The sequence below is a fragment of the Phaenicophaeus curvirostris genome, chromosome 2 (assembly GCF_032191515.1).
Source record: "Phaenicophaeus curvirostris isolate KB17595 chromosome 2, BPBGC_Pcur_1.0, whole genome shotgun sequence".
Lineage (NCBI taxonomy): Eukaryota > Metazoa > Chordata > Aves > Cuculiformes > Cuculidae > Phaenicophaeus > Phaenicophaeus curvirostris.
In genome coordinates, this window is record NC_091393.1 from 1,439,744 (window position 1) to 1,455,366 (window position 15,623).

The 15,623-nt window shown below is 42.8% G+C and overlaps 1 protein-coding gene across 1 annotated transcript; it reads left to right on the top strand.

Moving 5' to 3' along the window:
- The first annotated feature begins 758 nt into the window (after window positions 1–758).
- POPDC3 (popeye domain cAMP effector 3) lies at window positions 759–14,734 on the top strand. The gene is made up of 4 exons (XM_069851127.1): window positions 759–851; window positions 9,499–10,243; window positions 12,083–12,191; window positions 13,089–14,734. Exons 2-4 carry the CDS (start codon window positions 9,753–9,755, stop codon window positions 13,407–13,409), a joined length of 921 nt encoding a protein of 306 aa, XP_069707228.1. The 5' UTR covers window positions 759–851; window positions 9,499–9,752; the 3' UTR covers window positions 13,410–14,734.
- The last annotated feature ends 889 nt before the right edge of the window (window positions 14,735–15,623 follow it).

Below are 15,623 nucleotides of genomic sequence, written 5' to 3' on the forward strand. Positions count from 1 at the left end.
GGAGCTGTTGGAATGGGCCCAGAGGAGGGCTACAAGGACAATCAGAAGGCTGGAGCACCTCTCAGATGAGGACAGGCTGAGAGAGTTGGGGTTGTTCAGCCTGGAGTAGAGAAGGCTCCAAGGTGATCGTATAGTGACCTTCTAGTACCTGAAGGGGCTGCCAAGAAGCTGGGGAGGCACTTTTTACAAGGGTGTGTAGTGATAGGACTAGGGGCAATGGGTCTAAACTGGAGAGGGGCAGATTTAGACTAGACATAAGGAAGAATTTCTTCACCATGAGTGCTGAGGCACTGGCACAGGTTGCCCAGGGAAGCTGTGGCTGCCCCATCCCTGGAGGTGTTCAGGGCCAGGTTGGATGAGCCTGGGGCAGCCTGTTTAGTGGGAGGTGTCCCTGCTCATGGCAGGTGGCTGGAACTGATGATTTTTAAGGCCCCTTCCAACCCGTCCGTAGAGTCTGCGATTCAACGAACAAGCAGGTGCGCGAGTCACGCAGCGCAGACAACCCTGAAGGCACCGACCGCCCTCCTGAGCAAACGCATTGCTGGGGGCGACTGGGTGACAGAGCCGAGCCCGTTATTTTCACTCAACCCGGAGCCCACGGCCCCAGCCCCCCCGCCCCAGCCCCTCGACGGCCGGGCGGCCGGGGCCCTCCCTGCGGGGGCGGCCCCGCCCCTTCCCCGGGGCCGCGCGGCGGGTGGCGGTGGCGCCCTCCGCCTCGGGCCTGCGCGCGCGCCGCGGGGCTGCGGGCCGGGCGCGCCCCCGGCGCCGCCTCGCGCGGTCACGGCGGCGGCTCGGCGGGACGCGGCCGCGGAGCGGAGCGGGGAACTTTTCTTCCGAGGGCGCGGGGGCAGGTAAGGGGGAAAGGAGGAGGGAGGGTCGACGCGAGGCGGTCTGAGCGGCCGGTTGGAGACCTTGTCCGTGTGCCCCGGGAGGAGGAGCGGGACCCCCCGAGGGCTCGGAGCGTTCCTCTCCTCGGCACCGGCTCCAGGAGCGTCTCCGCTTCCACGAAACCGCCTCGCGTTTCTCCCGCCGAGCAGGGGTTCGCTCCCTACGCTGCCGTCGTTTGTTTCTTCTCTTTCCACATCAACGAATGGTAAGAGCCGACGGACCCCGAAATTAAGATCCGGTTGTGCGTTTGCAGCTGTTGCTTTCCACGGATTCAGCAAGCGACACAAACCGCTTCTCTTCCCCAAACTGCAGTCTGTTAGTTTTTTCCGAACACGCTTTTTCAAACTGTGATATTTTACCACGTTTTCCTCAGCTGTTCTGTGAAGCTTTCTGTGTGTTTGGGCTGTCAGTCACTTCATGGGCGAACATTTTATTCAGCTCATCTCTTGCAATACTGAATCAGGGGCCACCTCGTAACATTCCAGAGGTGTCATTGATGAAATTTAGCTTCCAGAACTAGGGCTCTTTACCACTCTGATTAATGGGAACACGATTACATACATGCATGTCAGGGTGTCTTCAGTGACCACGGCAAAACAGGGAATGGTTTCCACACCTGCGGAACTGTTGCTGTTCAGGCTTTCACAAAGTTCTGTGTGGTGCCAAATAATAAAGTACCTTCAAATGTCAAGTTTTTAAGATGTCTAGCCTGCAAAATAGCGAGTACATTGCGGGCCCTGGAGTGAGGAGAATAGATACCGAAATAGAAGGAAATGTAATAGAGGTAATTGTGAAGGCAAATTTTGTGGCAGGGAAACCTTTTATGATGAAAATTAGAACAGAAGTTTATTAAGGATTTGCGAGAAGGGTTGTTAGCTGAAGCTTCATTTAATCCTTTTCTTAAGTGTGCAGGCTCTTCAGAGATGAGGGCTTTTTTTTATCATTTTAGTGTTTTCCACTACCTTGTGAAAAAGAACTCTGATGATTGTGTCCAGGTGATGGTACAGTACCTGTAACTGGGCACGCTGCTCTTACCCAAATGAAAGTCAGATATTGTACAGGGAAGAAAGCCTTGGTCTGCAGTGGTATGACATGATGAAATTAAGAGTATTCTGGCTCTTATAGATAGAAAACTAATGAAAGTGGTGCTGAACCAGTACCATGTGTTCTGCTTGGCTCTGTTTGTATGCAAAGCTGTATGACACTCATTCCAGTAAAGCAGAGAGTAGAACTGTACCTCTAACCCCAAACCCTCCAGTACAGATAAATAATTTCATCAGCTCCATCAAGGCATCCTTGGTGCCTTTACCTGGGTTTCACTCTGCTTTAGAGCTCACAGGGTACAAAAATGTGGCATTTCATGGTTCAGAGTGCTGTTTATCTGTTTGAACACATGGCTCATGACCCTACTTCTCTGTAATCCAGTTGTACATGCAGGGGTAATGCAATGAAACAACCCTCTGGTTTTGGTTTTTCGTTTTTCCTTTTTGAGAAATTAAGTTCACATCAGGTGGTTGGTATCACGGGAATATGTTCTGGTCCAAAGGCACTACTGCACCATACAAACTCATTTAAGCCGAGTTCTGTAGATTTCAGCTGTAGTTCATTAACACAGCTTTAGAGCATAAGTGAAATATCCATTGTAGCTGCTCTCTGTGTTATTAATTTAAAAAGTGAACTGTAGAAAAACTTGAACTTGTGCTTCACTTTGAGTTCTTATTATAAAGCAGACCCTCTGAATTATTTTTTGGCCAGTACTGTTCAGTATACAACAATCTTGCTCAAATTTACCCAAATGCTAGAAATCCAGTTAGTTTTAAGAAATGTCTGACTGTCATTCAGTGTTCATGTTTTCTAGGCCTTAAAAAAGTTGGTGGGGGGGATTATCCTCGTTAGTTTGGCAGGAATGCCACATGTACTTAGAGTTCATCAGTTCTGATTCAAGCTGGAAGAAAATCTGTAATTATTCTTATAGTAACTACTTCTTGTATCAATATCAGATACTGCCTAGAGGATAAAGTAGGTAGCATCTTCAGTATTGGCTTTGCAACCACAGAAGATTGCATTGTATATTTTACAGTGATAAATGAGGAATTGTTCAGGTACTATAAGCAGTGTATAGGAAGCTGGTCTTTAAATATTTAAAGACTAAATAATAGCAGCTTCACTGTATGCAGTGCTTCTAATGAACTTTAAACTATTCTGTATTGCTGCAGGTTTTCTTTCTCTCTTGATGCCTCCCACGCAGCTTTTTTCCACTTCTTAAAAAGACTGGGAGGAATTCGAGCAAATTGTAAATGGAATCAGGCCTTCCCAGCTGCAGCCAAACAAGCTGAATGAATTGGAAGTCCCATGAAAAGGCTCCCATTAAAGTGCTCTGCTTTGGATAAAGCAGTTCTGCATCTGGTGCAGATGGGAAACGGGAGTGGCAGGGTGGACAGTCAGTCACCCGCCTTGTGCTATTGGTGGGTGATTCACATGGACTGTTGATGTGTAGAGATGGTATTGGGGTGTCTCCAGAGTTAGGCAGCAGCTGACTGAAGGGGCTTTTGGTTGAACAGCCTTGAACTTTGAAACCTAAATTCTGCCTGACCAGAGCAGGGGTTTTGGCCCCCAGAAGTCCTGCTTGGCTGGTCGTTATGTCACAGAGCTTCTGTGCAGGGAGTGAAGCACCACTGATTGTTGGATGTGCTTCAGCTGCTTGTGTTGTGTCTCTGAGCATTCCCAGAAGCATCGCTCTCTGAGAATTTACTGCTTCACACAGATGCTTTGGGATGGGGTTCCAATACAGCAGCTGCAGCCCGCACAGTCCAAGAGGTACCAGAAGGATTGGGAAGGGTGTGGTTTGATGGCTTTCCCTACAGCCCAAGATACTTTAGCTTCCAGGTGACAGCCAGCACTTAGAGCACTGATCCAGAGGGTGACACATAGTGATGAGACATCAGTGAGACATGGGATGCCTTCCTCAGCCCCAAAGGAGTGCAAATCCATGTTTCCTGCTCCCATGAGGGTGCCCCATTTTGACTCATGGGCAGGTCAGTTGCTGCCCTTGTTTCTGAAGCTGTGATGTTTTGCAGAAAGGAGGCTGAAGGAGAGAGGACCTAGCTTCAGTCACTCTTTGTTCTGCAATGGACCCACTTGCCCAGGGAGTGGGATCCCGAGGCTCAGCTGCTGGGGTTGCATACATGCTTCACATTAAAGCATTCATTGATCAACATCCCTTTATTTGAAAAAACATTGCCAAGAAAGGATAAAGGCTTCTTCTGGAAGGCCTATATGAGGAAAAATTTCAGAGATCTACCTGTCTTCAGTGCTTTCTGTTGTGTAAAGTATCTGCTTAGTTGGCATCTGAGATAGATTCCTAGATTTCATTGAGAAGACCAGCTGCATAGCTTTCTAGGTATGTACAACTTTTTTATATTAAGTAACTTTAGACAAAAGTCCAGAAGACAAAATTGTGGTCATCTAATCTGACTGCCTATGGAACAAAACCCCCAATTGTAGTAAATCAGTTAATTTTTTAATAATAGCACATCCAAATTTATTTTAGGTACCAGACAGCATCCTTCCTGACTTCCTTAATTCCCAGGAAAGGAAATCTTTAAATGCATCCCATTAATTCCCTTTGTTATGGATGCTTGTGCGTCTTTGTAATGCAAATATATCTAGTTTTATAGTGACTGATTATCTTGATACTTTTGTTTTCTGGATTAGTTAATCCTTTTCTTCCTCATCCTCCTTCCATCTTCCTGATGTTGTGGACTGTGATGAAGCTACGGTAGACTTCTCTGTCTTATACAAGCTGCATTTTCTCAGGAAAGCTATGTTACTGAGTATTGTAATTACTGCTTTCTCTGTGATATAGTCATACAAAGTTTAAGGCAAGCTAGAATATGGGCTTGTATTGTTAGTTACTGTCTTAATTGCTGCATCCATACTTAGAGCCTGGAGTGGGTTCGAGGACAGTTTACTAGTGAAAATGGCTTTTTTTATCTGCCCATTATTGCCTATAGGTGCATAGCCCTACCTGTGTGTAGCCACATAGCTCCTCTGTGCACTGCTTGAGTTAGACACTGTATTGCAATTAAGAGTTGGATTGTCTTTGTCCCTTTGGGTATCTAATCCCAAGTAAACAACTGCAGAAGGAAAGTAGCTGGGGTAAAGCACACAACTAACCATTAAGAGCAAGGGGTGCCAGTAGCGGGGCAGAGAGAGGATTTCAGAGACATAGGGGCAATAGAAGAAAGGGGTACATTAATTGAGGTATGCAATTGCATTGCATGTTAGAGGAAATAGTTGCTAAAATTAAGGAGCAGCTTCTTTTTATGCAGACTAGATGTAACTTGCCAGGCTACATGAGGTGCTCGCAGCTTGTCCTTCTGGAATCAGGGGAGCATTGAGCCTGGGAGGGTCCCCATTGGCTGGAAGGACTCTCTGCTTGGTTCCTGACAGAGTTGCTGGCTGCCAAGCCAGGCTGTGGCCACTAGTTCATGTATAAACATCTACAATGTAGATGCCTAAAACCAGTGAGACAAATCCTGCTAAATCCAGAATAATCTCATTTTGTACGTGAAAGCGCGTCTGCTGTAAAAGAATCTTCGCTTTTTTTTCAAACGTGTATCAAACAATTAGTCCGGGCTGGTTACACGATCAGCATGTACAGCTCTATGGCCTGTCCATGCGTACGTTGTGAAAGTGCCGAGTGCTTTCTAGCTGAGTATTTGGGATAAGACAACTAAAGAAAAGAATAGCTGAACTCTGCTTTACTTTTCACTTAATTAAAAAGAACAAAGAGACAACTGCTGGTGGCCTGAAGGCTTTTAGGGGTTTCTTTCTTGCAGAAATTATTGTGATCTAGACTCAGTAATTTAACATTCACAGTTTCTCAGAGTTGAATTTGAGTCATCAGTAATAAAAATGGCATGTAATACCCAGTTCTCAAGCAAATTAACAATGTATATAAGTGGTAATTCTTTATAGGTATACTATCATGCATGGGGAAGGTCCCCATTTGGGAGGGTGGAGGTTGTACTATGTGCATTTAAATTACAAGATTCATTCTGGTCTGACTGTTGTTGTATACTGATGGCTGGTGTTTATTTTGGAGAGTATAAGTGAAATACTCCATCTACTGCTTTGAAGCTCCAGCAAACTAATTTATTTTAACACTTTCTGATAACAGCTTAGTCCCTTCAGCAACGCTGTTGTTTGTTTTAAAGAAATCCATGCTGCTGTATATTGCTCATATCTTTTATTCTGGGCTGATTTTTCCGAGCACTTGATCTGCTCCTGCTGGAGAGGGTGGGACATGTGATGGAGCAAAATGCTCAGAAGCATCTCAGAAATTCAGCCTGTGTTGGCAGGGTATATCTCCTTCCTGAGCTGAGGGGAGACCTTTTCCGTGCACCTCTGGTTCTGGCAGCCTACAGATGTCAATGTTGTGTTATTCTGAATATGGTAGTCACATAGCAGAGACTGTGCATGGTGCTCCTTCTCCATAGGCGAGAGGCAGAGCAGCAAGTATTAAACATTTACTTGGGGAAGATACAGTTCTTCAGGCTTACAATCCAAGATACTTGCTTTAAGTGCAGTTTCCTGCTGCAGCTTGCCTGGTCACCACCATCAAAGGAACCTTTAACAATAACTGTTCACCACAGCTAAAGACTGACGAAGCAGGATATCAAACAAGGCTACATCAGTTGGCACTTTCCCTGTCCTGGCAGCTCAGAACGCCTGAACATCTCGGTGAAAGGATGGTGTCCCCTTCAGGTGCTTACAAACTTGCTTAGTGTCCATCTACTACTCACCGTTGGTGCCACAGCTGTTTGGGTTTTTTTATTTGGGGGATTCTTCTCCCGACATCCTCACTTGCAGTAGATTAATTAGAATGAATGTTTTGAAGCCCTCAAGAGTTTAAATTTTGGACTTGTAGGAAATATAAAGAAAAATGTGAAAGAACTCATCTATCACCAAGCAGAATTAGAAATTTTACTATATGTAGGCCTATACATACAATCGTCTGTACTCTATTTAATGCTTCATTAAAAAAAAACCCTATGAATAATATTTTGCTCTCAAATCTTAGAATGTAAGAAGAGGTGACTCTTCGCCCTCTCCCTGCAGTTCCCTGGCAGCAAGCGTGCCTGTTCTTCATCATAGCCCTGAGAAACCAGCTCTGTTTAGCAGTAGGTTTTGTCAGTTTTTCCAGAGGGTTTGGTTTTGCCTGCATACCTTATGTTGCTTGAGAGAGGGTCATGTTGGTGAGGCTGTATTGTGTGCTAGCACCGGCATCACTGTTTTGCCCTTCCTCTTGCCCAGATGGGAGGAGGCCCTTTCCAGCCTGGGGTAAGCTGTGGCACAGTAAGCGTTCTCATTGTGCAGCACTGTTGAAATAACTCAGAATTTTGTGTACAGTGGTTTTAGAAGACAGGTCCCATTCCAAAAATATAATTACAAACACAGAACAGTTTATCCAGGGCTTTGGTTCTGTGTATGATGAGACTTTATCTATGTCCTAGTAGTGTGCTGTTCTTTACAAATTTTTATGACCTGTCTTGTTATGAGTAGGTGTTTTGCAGCAACACGATGAGATGTAGTGTGGGCAGGCTGTGAATGTGAATTGGAAGGTGAACACAAATTTTGTGAAATTATTGCAACGTCATGTCAAATTTTTGCAATGTGTGACTTCACAGGACAAGATAGCACAGGTAATGGGAAGTAGATCACAGTATGGATCCGCAGTGGTTTGTGGCAGCATACAGCTTCCCATGTAACTTCTTAGTTGTGGTTCCATTCTGAACACTGATTTTTTTTTTTTTTTTTGTAGAAATTAGAGTCCTTATGAGAACTGCTCAGAGCAAAACATCGGCAGTAGACTAGAAGTCTTAACAATAATACAGAGTTGCTGATAGCAGTGTTTCTATTCTAAAAACAAAATAATCAAACAAAAAGTTCTGCTGGTGATTTTTTACTGTACAATGCAAATACTGACTGGATTCAGAACACAGGGTCTGGGAACCTTATGTTCCAGTTTTATTTCTTTTGGTTCTGAAATCTTTCCCCTTGATCACAGAAGTATTCCTTAAAATTCCTCATGCTTTTACCACAGTCAGGTAACTTCTTCATAGCTGATGCAGTTCTCATCTCCCATTCTCCAAGGGTGAAATCCTGCATCTGAGGGGAATCCTATATTTGGGTAAAGAGACAAAAAAAGCTCATAGTTAGAAACTACCTACTAGCTCTCCTCCTAACCTTTTCTTCTGAAGTTTGCCACCTGGTTGGTTAGGATTTTGTGTCTTCATTTAGCATTGGTGGTTTTGAATCATGGAATTAATGTTGGGGCTTGAAGTAAAGCTATGGCAGCCAGGAAATGTGATGCTTTATTAATTTCTTAGATGTGTCACTTAAAAAAAAAAAAAAAAACCACACCACAAAACCCCACTGAAATCCTTGCTGAATTATGTTGGATGCTTCACTGCACCAGCAGTACTTTATAACTATTGACTCCTGTGGCTCTTGGCAGGGTGGGGGGTGGGAGCTGCCTTTGATATCGTAGAGAATCAAATAATTTAGATATCAAGATACTTCTTAGCTTCCCTGCTGTTTTACCAGGAAAAGAACCAGACGGTTAAATACTTTAGTGGGTTTCAATCCTGGGTACACTACTGATTGGCTTTGCAATTTCTGCTGTGTCTAATCTCACACTGAAGCATGTTTTTTTTATTTAAAAGACAGACATAGAAAGCTGGTTTTGATATTTTTGTTTGTTTGTTTTTAATTTATATTGGGGTTTTATGCTTTTTGGTTGTGTATTTTACTTTTTATTTAACTCTTAGGAATACATTGTCATATGGAAACAAATAGCGTATTTAACACTTAACAGTAAAATTTTACAATAAAATTATGTGGTCCGTGGCATGAAATTATACAAGCTAGAACTTGAAATGTTATAAAATTGCTTTGTAAATGTCATTTGAGAATTATGTTGCTGGACTGCTTATTTTGTATTCTAATAATGTAATCTGCCTTTAAGATTTGTAGTCTTCCTTATACATGACAGCTTTTTGCTTGTCATTCTTGGAGTAGAAAAGACCATCCCTCATAATGCTCAGGTTTCCCTTATTGTGATGTTTCAGGACATAGTTTGTTGTCTCTGGGGACAGAAAACAGCCTTTCTCAACTCATTAATGAAAGTGGTTTGACTGAAATCCAGAATGAAGTGGAGGAGGTGAACAAGAAACAAGAGTTCACTATTACTTCTTGTCCAAAAGCTAGGTAGGGCATTAAATAAGACTTGCAGGTGGCAGGTTCGGGACCAACAGATGCAACTGCCTTCTTGGCAGTTAAGCTGTGGAAGGGCTTGTCACAGGGTGCTGTGGGTGCGATGTACAGGTTTACATGGATTCAGTGGTGATTTGACAGTTGCTACAGGATTTGTAGATACAGAAACATGATCTTCAATTGAATGAATATTAAGGCTTAATCCTGGAATTGCAGGGCTACAAGGGAAATTGGACAATTGTGATGCAGTCTGTGGTTTTTGACAATAAAAGCTTTGGTAGAGTTTAATTGCTGAAAAAATTTTATAATTTCTTTTCTTCACTTGTCCAGATCAGATGAAGCTACAGACAACACGGCCAAAGTCGAAACAATGCATGAACTGATGCAAAACAGCATTACCTTCCGAGAATATCAGCTTCCTAATTGCTGGAAACCCTAAATGCAACATTACTACCAAAAGAGACCTTGAGGTTATGTGATCACTGAGCAGAGTTTGCAAGAATGGAAGAGCAAAGGACTCCACTAGCTGCATCTCATAACTAAAGATTTCCAAGATTCAGCTGAATTGAAAAATTACTCCAGCCATGGGAGAAAATGCAAGCTTTTGGGAAAGCTTGATATATGCACATCCTACATGTACTTCCTGGAAGCAAGAGGCAGAGGGATCTATCTACCATCTAGCCAGTATTCTCTTTGTTGTGGGCTTCATGGGTGGAAGTGGATTCTTTGGGCTTCTCTATGTCTTCAGCTTGCTTGGATTGGGCTTTCTCTGCTCTTCTGTTTGGGCTTGGCTGGATGTTTGTGCTGCTGATATATTCTCCTGGAATTTTATACTGTTTGCTATATGCTTCGTCCAGTTCATTTACGTTACCTACCAAGTTCGGAGCGTTTCCTTTGACAGAGAATTCCAGGAACTCTACAGCGCTCTCTTCCAGCCTCTGGGAATTTCCTTGACTGTCTACAGGAAGATTGTCTTGTGCTGTGATGCAGAAGTGGTTACCCTGGAGAAGGAACACTGCTATGCCATGCAGGGCAAAACACCTATTGATAAACTGTCCTTGCTTGTATCAGGCAGGTTTGTATCAGTTTGTTCAGACTTGACTGCAAATATTTTTTTTTTCCTCCTTCTTGAAAATGAAAGGAAAAAATGCCTTATTTGTGTATTGTTTGCTCATTTTGCAGTACAATAGATTAAATATTAATGCAAGTAATATAAATATTAATAGGCAAAATACACTTGTCTAGGACAGCACTAGCATAAAAACACTAAGCACAAAACCTGTAATAGCTTAAAGAAAAGGATTTTAAGTCATTCTTTCCAGACCACTGTATCACAGCACTTAACAGGATAGGTGGATAAAGGGAACAAATGTGTGCTTCAGTCTTCAGCCTGTGGCTTGCTGTCTACTGCCTAGCGGATGAACACAGCATCTTATTTTTTCTTTGCTAGTATCATCTGAAACAGGACTAAAAGGTAGTTATGAAACTGAATATACTTAGATAAACTGTGTAATAGAGATGTTGAGTTTTATACAGATTGTATTTGATTGCTCTCTGGGAGGGGTTGGGAGAAGAAGAGAGAGCAGAAGGCCTAGAAGTGCCCTTCTGTCACAAGGGGACATGGTTGAGCCCTACCAAGATTTGCACAGAGTCCACAGTCACTGTATACTGTGGCCCTTAGACCCTGAGGAAATATATTCACCTGCTTGTACTCCCTGCTTACTGGAGACCCTTCTGCCAACCTTGTGAATGCTTTCCTGAAGGAAAATGCTAGCTTTAGTACTGCATATAAAGTGGTATACAGTACTGGACCACCACAAGAGTAGATGGGATACATAGAGATGATGTCCAAGGTCTGCCTTTGATGGGACATTTTATATGTTCATTTTGACAGTCTGCTGTGGGGATAGATGGAGTTTATGGGCAGCTTGAAACTCAGCTGGTTTAGGACTACTTGCAATGAACAATGTGGATTTTGGGTAGTTGTCCTTAGTAACACTTTGATTTAGAGCATTCTTGGAAACTGTCTAGGAAGTACTATGTGGAGGTTGCTTTTGGTCATAGTCATACTGAAAGAGAGGCGTCAGTCCTTCTACGTGCCCAGCAAGTTAGTAATTGTGCAGGGAGTTCGTGCTACCCTCCTTTGTGCAGTGTAAAGCTGTCTTTTGATTTTTGTAAGAAGCATTAATCTCAGGGCAGAGCAGATGTAAAAAGGGGAGTCCTACAGCTTGCTTTTCTTCTTTTAGCTCATGAGGTTTATGCATGTTTGCTGCTGTGTGCCTTCAAACTTAAATAGGATTTAAAAAGTAGGAAGAACGTTTTTCTTTGGCATTTGCAGAAAGCCATAGCATTCATGCAGAGATCCCATACCTCCATGCTGTTCTCCTGGCTCCAGAGGCAGTCCTGTGGCCATATAATTCCTGTTAAACATTAAGTGAACATTACTTAATGCATGCTGTGGGGAACTTCTGCTTCCCATTCCCTGCTTTTTTGCCACTTTGTTCTCTCTAAAATGCTTATTTGCCAGACCTGGAAATATATCCCATGGCTTTGAAGAGAAAGAGGCAAATAGTGTAGTGTGCATTGGTCTTTCATCTCTCCAGTGAACATTGGCCTTTTCATGACAAAGCTTGCATGTCACTGCACAGACCTGTCCCAAATAAAATAACAGAACTTGAAGTGGGTCTGGAAAGATTTCCATTTCAGTTGCATGATTGTCTTGTATTCTCTTTCAACCAGCCCGATCAAGTTGTGTTCAAAAATATGATTAGAATACTGCTGGCCAGTAATTGTTTTTTCATGCTCTCAAAGCTATATTTAAACTCTTTACATAGTAGAAATATAACACATTCTAGTTGTAGTCATTGCTGCTGTACAGGTAGTACTAACAAATTAACACATCTTATCTTGGTAGGATCAGAGTGACAGTTGATGGGGAGTTTCTGCATTACATTTTTCCTCTTCAATTTCTGGATTCTCCTGAATGGGATTCACTGAGGCCCACAGAAGAGGGGATTTTCCAGGTAAAAGCAGAGGAGGTTTTAAATGCTACATAAAACTGTTAATGTATTAATTGGCAAATTTCATTTAGTTGTGGGTTTTGTTTGTGAAATTACACAAACAGGTGGCATTCCACTGTATTGAGGAGGGAAGTCCTCCTCACCTGCTGGACTGATTATGCCATTTGTTTCTTCTTTTGCATCTTGTTGTTACAACAAACTGCTTTTTCCTTAAAGCTAATCTGGGAGGTAGACTCTGTTTGCATTCTTTGGCTGTGCTCAAATCCAGCCGTGAAAAAACAGATTTGCGAGAGGTGGGTAGAAATCGGTGCTGAAGAGTTTTCCCTAGGGAGGGTGAACTAAAGAGCATGAGCTGGGGAGAGTTGTGCCTGTGGTACAGCTTGGCCTGGGGGGGACAGCAGGGGACACGGTGTCCATCAGGGCTGCCTGTTGTGGTCCATGAGCCCTCCCACTGCTGCCATTTGACTGACATGCCAAGCTCCTGTTGGGGGGAGATCTAATGTCTTGTGTCATGAGGGCAAATGGCATTTGTTGAGATCTTTCTTTAGACCTGCCTTTCAGGCTGGGGCTGCTGACAGCGACACAGGGTGTGCAGAGCCAAGGCTGGGGCAGGCAGAGGCACACTGCACTGTTCAGTGCAGGCAAAGGCACTGTGGCCAGCAAGGTACAACCTTTCAGTCTGTTCCCAGTCACCCTTTTCGCTGGTCTTTTGCGTACAGTAGACCTCACAGAGCTCTCTGGCTTTAATTGCAGTAGGTGCAAAGATGCAAAATGTATGTTATACGCATAGCCTGCGTGCCTGTGAGAGGCTGTGGGGGCATGGTGTGCTTTCTGAGCAAGGGAAGCAGTGGGAATATCACTGCCCTATCACCTAGCTAATTTTATTTTTCTTTTCTATAGGTAACCCTTACAGCAGAGACAGATTGTCGGTATGTAGCCTGGAGGAGAAAGAAACTCTATCTGCTGTTTGCTAAGCACCGCTTCATCTCCCGCCTCTTCTCAATTTTAATTGGGAGTGACATTGCTGAAAAACTGTATGCCTTGAACGACAGAGTGCACATGGGGAAAGGTTTTAGGTACGACATTCGGTTACCAAACTTTTATCACGTCTCGCTGCCAGAAACCCCTTCGGTGCAGCCCTCCTACCGCCTACAGAGAGGGTCCCCCCGGCGCAAGCCTGCGGGTGTTACAAACTGCAGTTCCTTCGGCCCACAGCCCTAGGAAGGAAAACTGCGCTGCAGCCATTCCCAAAAGCAAGGAAGGGAAACGTGAAGCGGTGAAGTGGAAGAGCAGAAAAATTAAGTAGAATGAGACCCAGTCTAGCCAAATTTGACTGATAAGTGCCGTTTACTTTCATTGGAGTAGCCTGAATTCTTCCTCCCTCTAGATCCAGCAGGTTGGCTTCTGCATTTTGACTCTTTATGCAATATGTTTAGTTTCTGTTGATTCTTTTGTTGAACTTCATCTCATTACTTTTTGAGGAAAACAAGTCATAACAGGCTGAAGTTTTATTGTAATTGTGGTGGTCTGTGTTGTGTTTTAAAAAAAAAAACCAAACAAACCAAACCCACAGTATTTGTAATTATATTTTCTCAAAATTATTTGCTATAATGTATATTCAGTATAGTCAATAAAAACAAGTAAGTTGACTTCAAAATATAGCATCTTGCTTGTAATATTCATATTAATGCCATGTGAACATTGCCTCAATTAACATGAAGAATAATGCAGAAAAGAAGACTGAGAGTGGTTGTATTGGTTTTATTTTTTAAAGAAATGAAAGATTTTGAAATACACAGCAGGCTTCTTAAAAACACAAACAAAAGAAAACAACAAATTCTGTCCCATGAGCAGTGGGTTTCTCTCTGGCTGCCCTAAAGAGGTGGTCTGTGAAAACAAACATGAATGTAATTGCTGGCATTAAAGAAGTGGACTAGTTTTAACTGCTGCAAATATAGCTTAGGGAAATGACCATGTAGTGTTTCTGGTAGCGTGATGCTATAGGACCTGGGCCATGTACAATAAATACTGTTATTCAATCAACTGCCAAACTATTGGAGTTTGTTTTACAATATCCTTTTTGGCCAGGTTTGTCAGGAAGAAACTAACTAAGAAACAGCTGCAGCAATAAATACAATTTCTAAGCAAAATATTCTTGTTTAGCTTCTAGAGTTGCTTCTCTGTGCCTATATAATTCTTAATTTAAGAAGTATTCTCGCTCTAATTCTGTGGTATTTTAATAACATAAGGGAGTACCAGGTCACACTTCAGTAGGAGAAAGTTGGTTTCAGCCCTTGAGGACACTGGCTTTGGGGAGAAGTGTCTGACTGTCTTTGCTAGCTCACCTTCCTGCTGCTATGCCTGATGCCTGCCAGTAATCAAAAAATGAGAAACATTATTATTTTATGAGACTGTACTGCTGCTTGATAGATCTGGAGGTAGATAACATTTTTAATATTTTAAAGTTGCTGGACTGTTTGGTAGGACAACCATTGTGTTTGTATGTGCAGGTATACATACCAGTTTAGACCTTAGGAGTTGTTGCTGGAGGACTTAAAATAACGATACAATGTCGTGTTTGAAAGATGATGATGCAGAAAGCTGTTAGAAGTGATATGAGATGCTACATGTTTGAAGGACCTTCACCGTAGAGCAAATAATGTATGAGTTTTGCTTTTAGCTTTATGTTCCTCTCTCAAAGAAGAAAATCTGCCAAACATAAGTACCATAGCATGCAACGTGATAATCCCCACATCCTTCTAATGACCCTTCCACATGATGTATTCTGTATGTACTACTTAATGTGTGAAGTCCCTGAGTCACAAAGCTACTCTGTTGTGGTCAAAAGAGAATCGAAGAAATGCAAACAGAGGGTTCATTGATAGCTATTAAAGACTGGCACGGAAAACAAGGCACAAGGTGCCAGAGGCTGGCAGTGTGTACGAAGGTCATAGAGCAGTGTATGCTCCCTTCCTGTACTTTTCACAGTTAGGGGACAGGACAGCAGGCTACCTGACCCCTTGGCATGACTCGGCATGGATATTTTCACATAACTTCAGCACTGTGATTATTATCATGTCTTACTTGTTGGTGGCGCCCAGTGCCAAAGGTAAGTAGGAAGGGTATCATGTTATCACTTAGGTTTTGCTTTGTGATCCCTGCTACGCTTCACCTGGATGAGCTGCTCCTGGTGAACATGCCATGTGCTGAGAATCTTACGCTGTTTTTTAACAGGTGAGTTAAAAATAGCTTCCTGTCTCTCATTCTGATAAAATAACATGAATTTATAAATCTCTTGTGCTATAATGTGTTGGACCAATATGAAGTTTATGCTTAATGTTTTGTGTTGTCTACAAACAAAAAGATTATAGTCTAGAGATATAAAAGATATATTCTTCTAGAATTAAATGGATCATAACTCATAGATTAATGTTC

Bases quoted from the DNA above. Each gene is read 5' to 3' on its own strand.
- POPDC3 (XM_069851127.1), top strand. From the start codon at position 9,753: ATGGGAGAAAATGCAAGCTTTTGGGAAAGCTTGATATATGCACATCCT. The intron at 10,244-12,082 runs GTTTGTATCAGT...TTATCTTGGTAG, and splicing joins TCCTTGCTTGTATCAGGCAG to GATCAGAGTGACAGTTGATG. The intron at 12,192-13,088 runs GTAAAAGCAGAG...TCTTTTCTATAG, and splicing joins CAGAAGAGGGGATTTTCCAG to GTAACCCTTACAGCAGAGAC.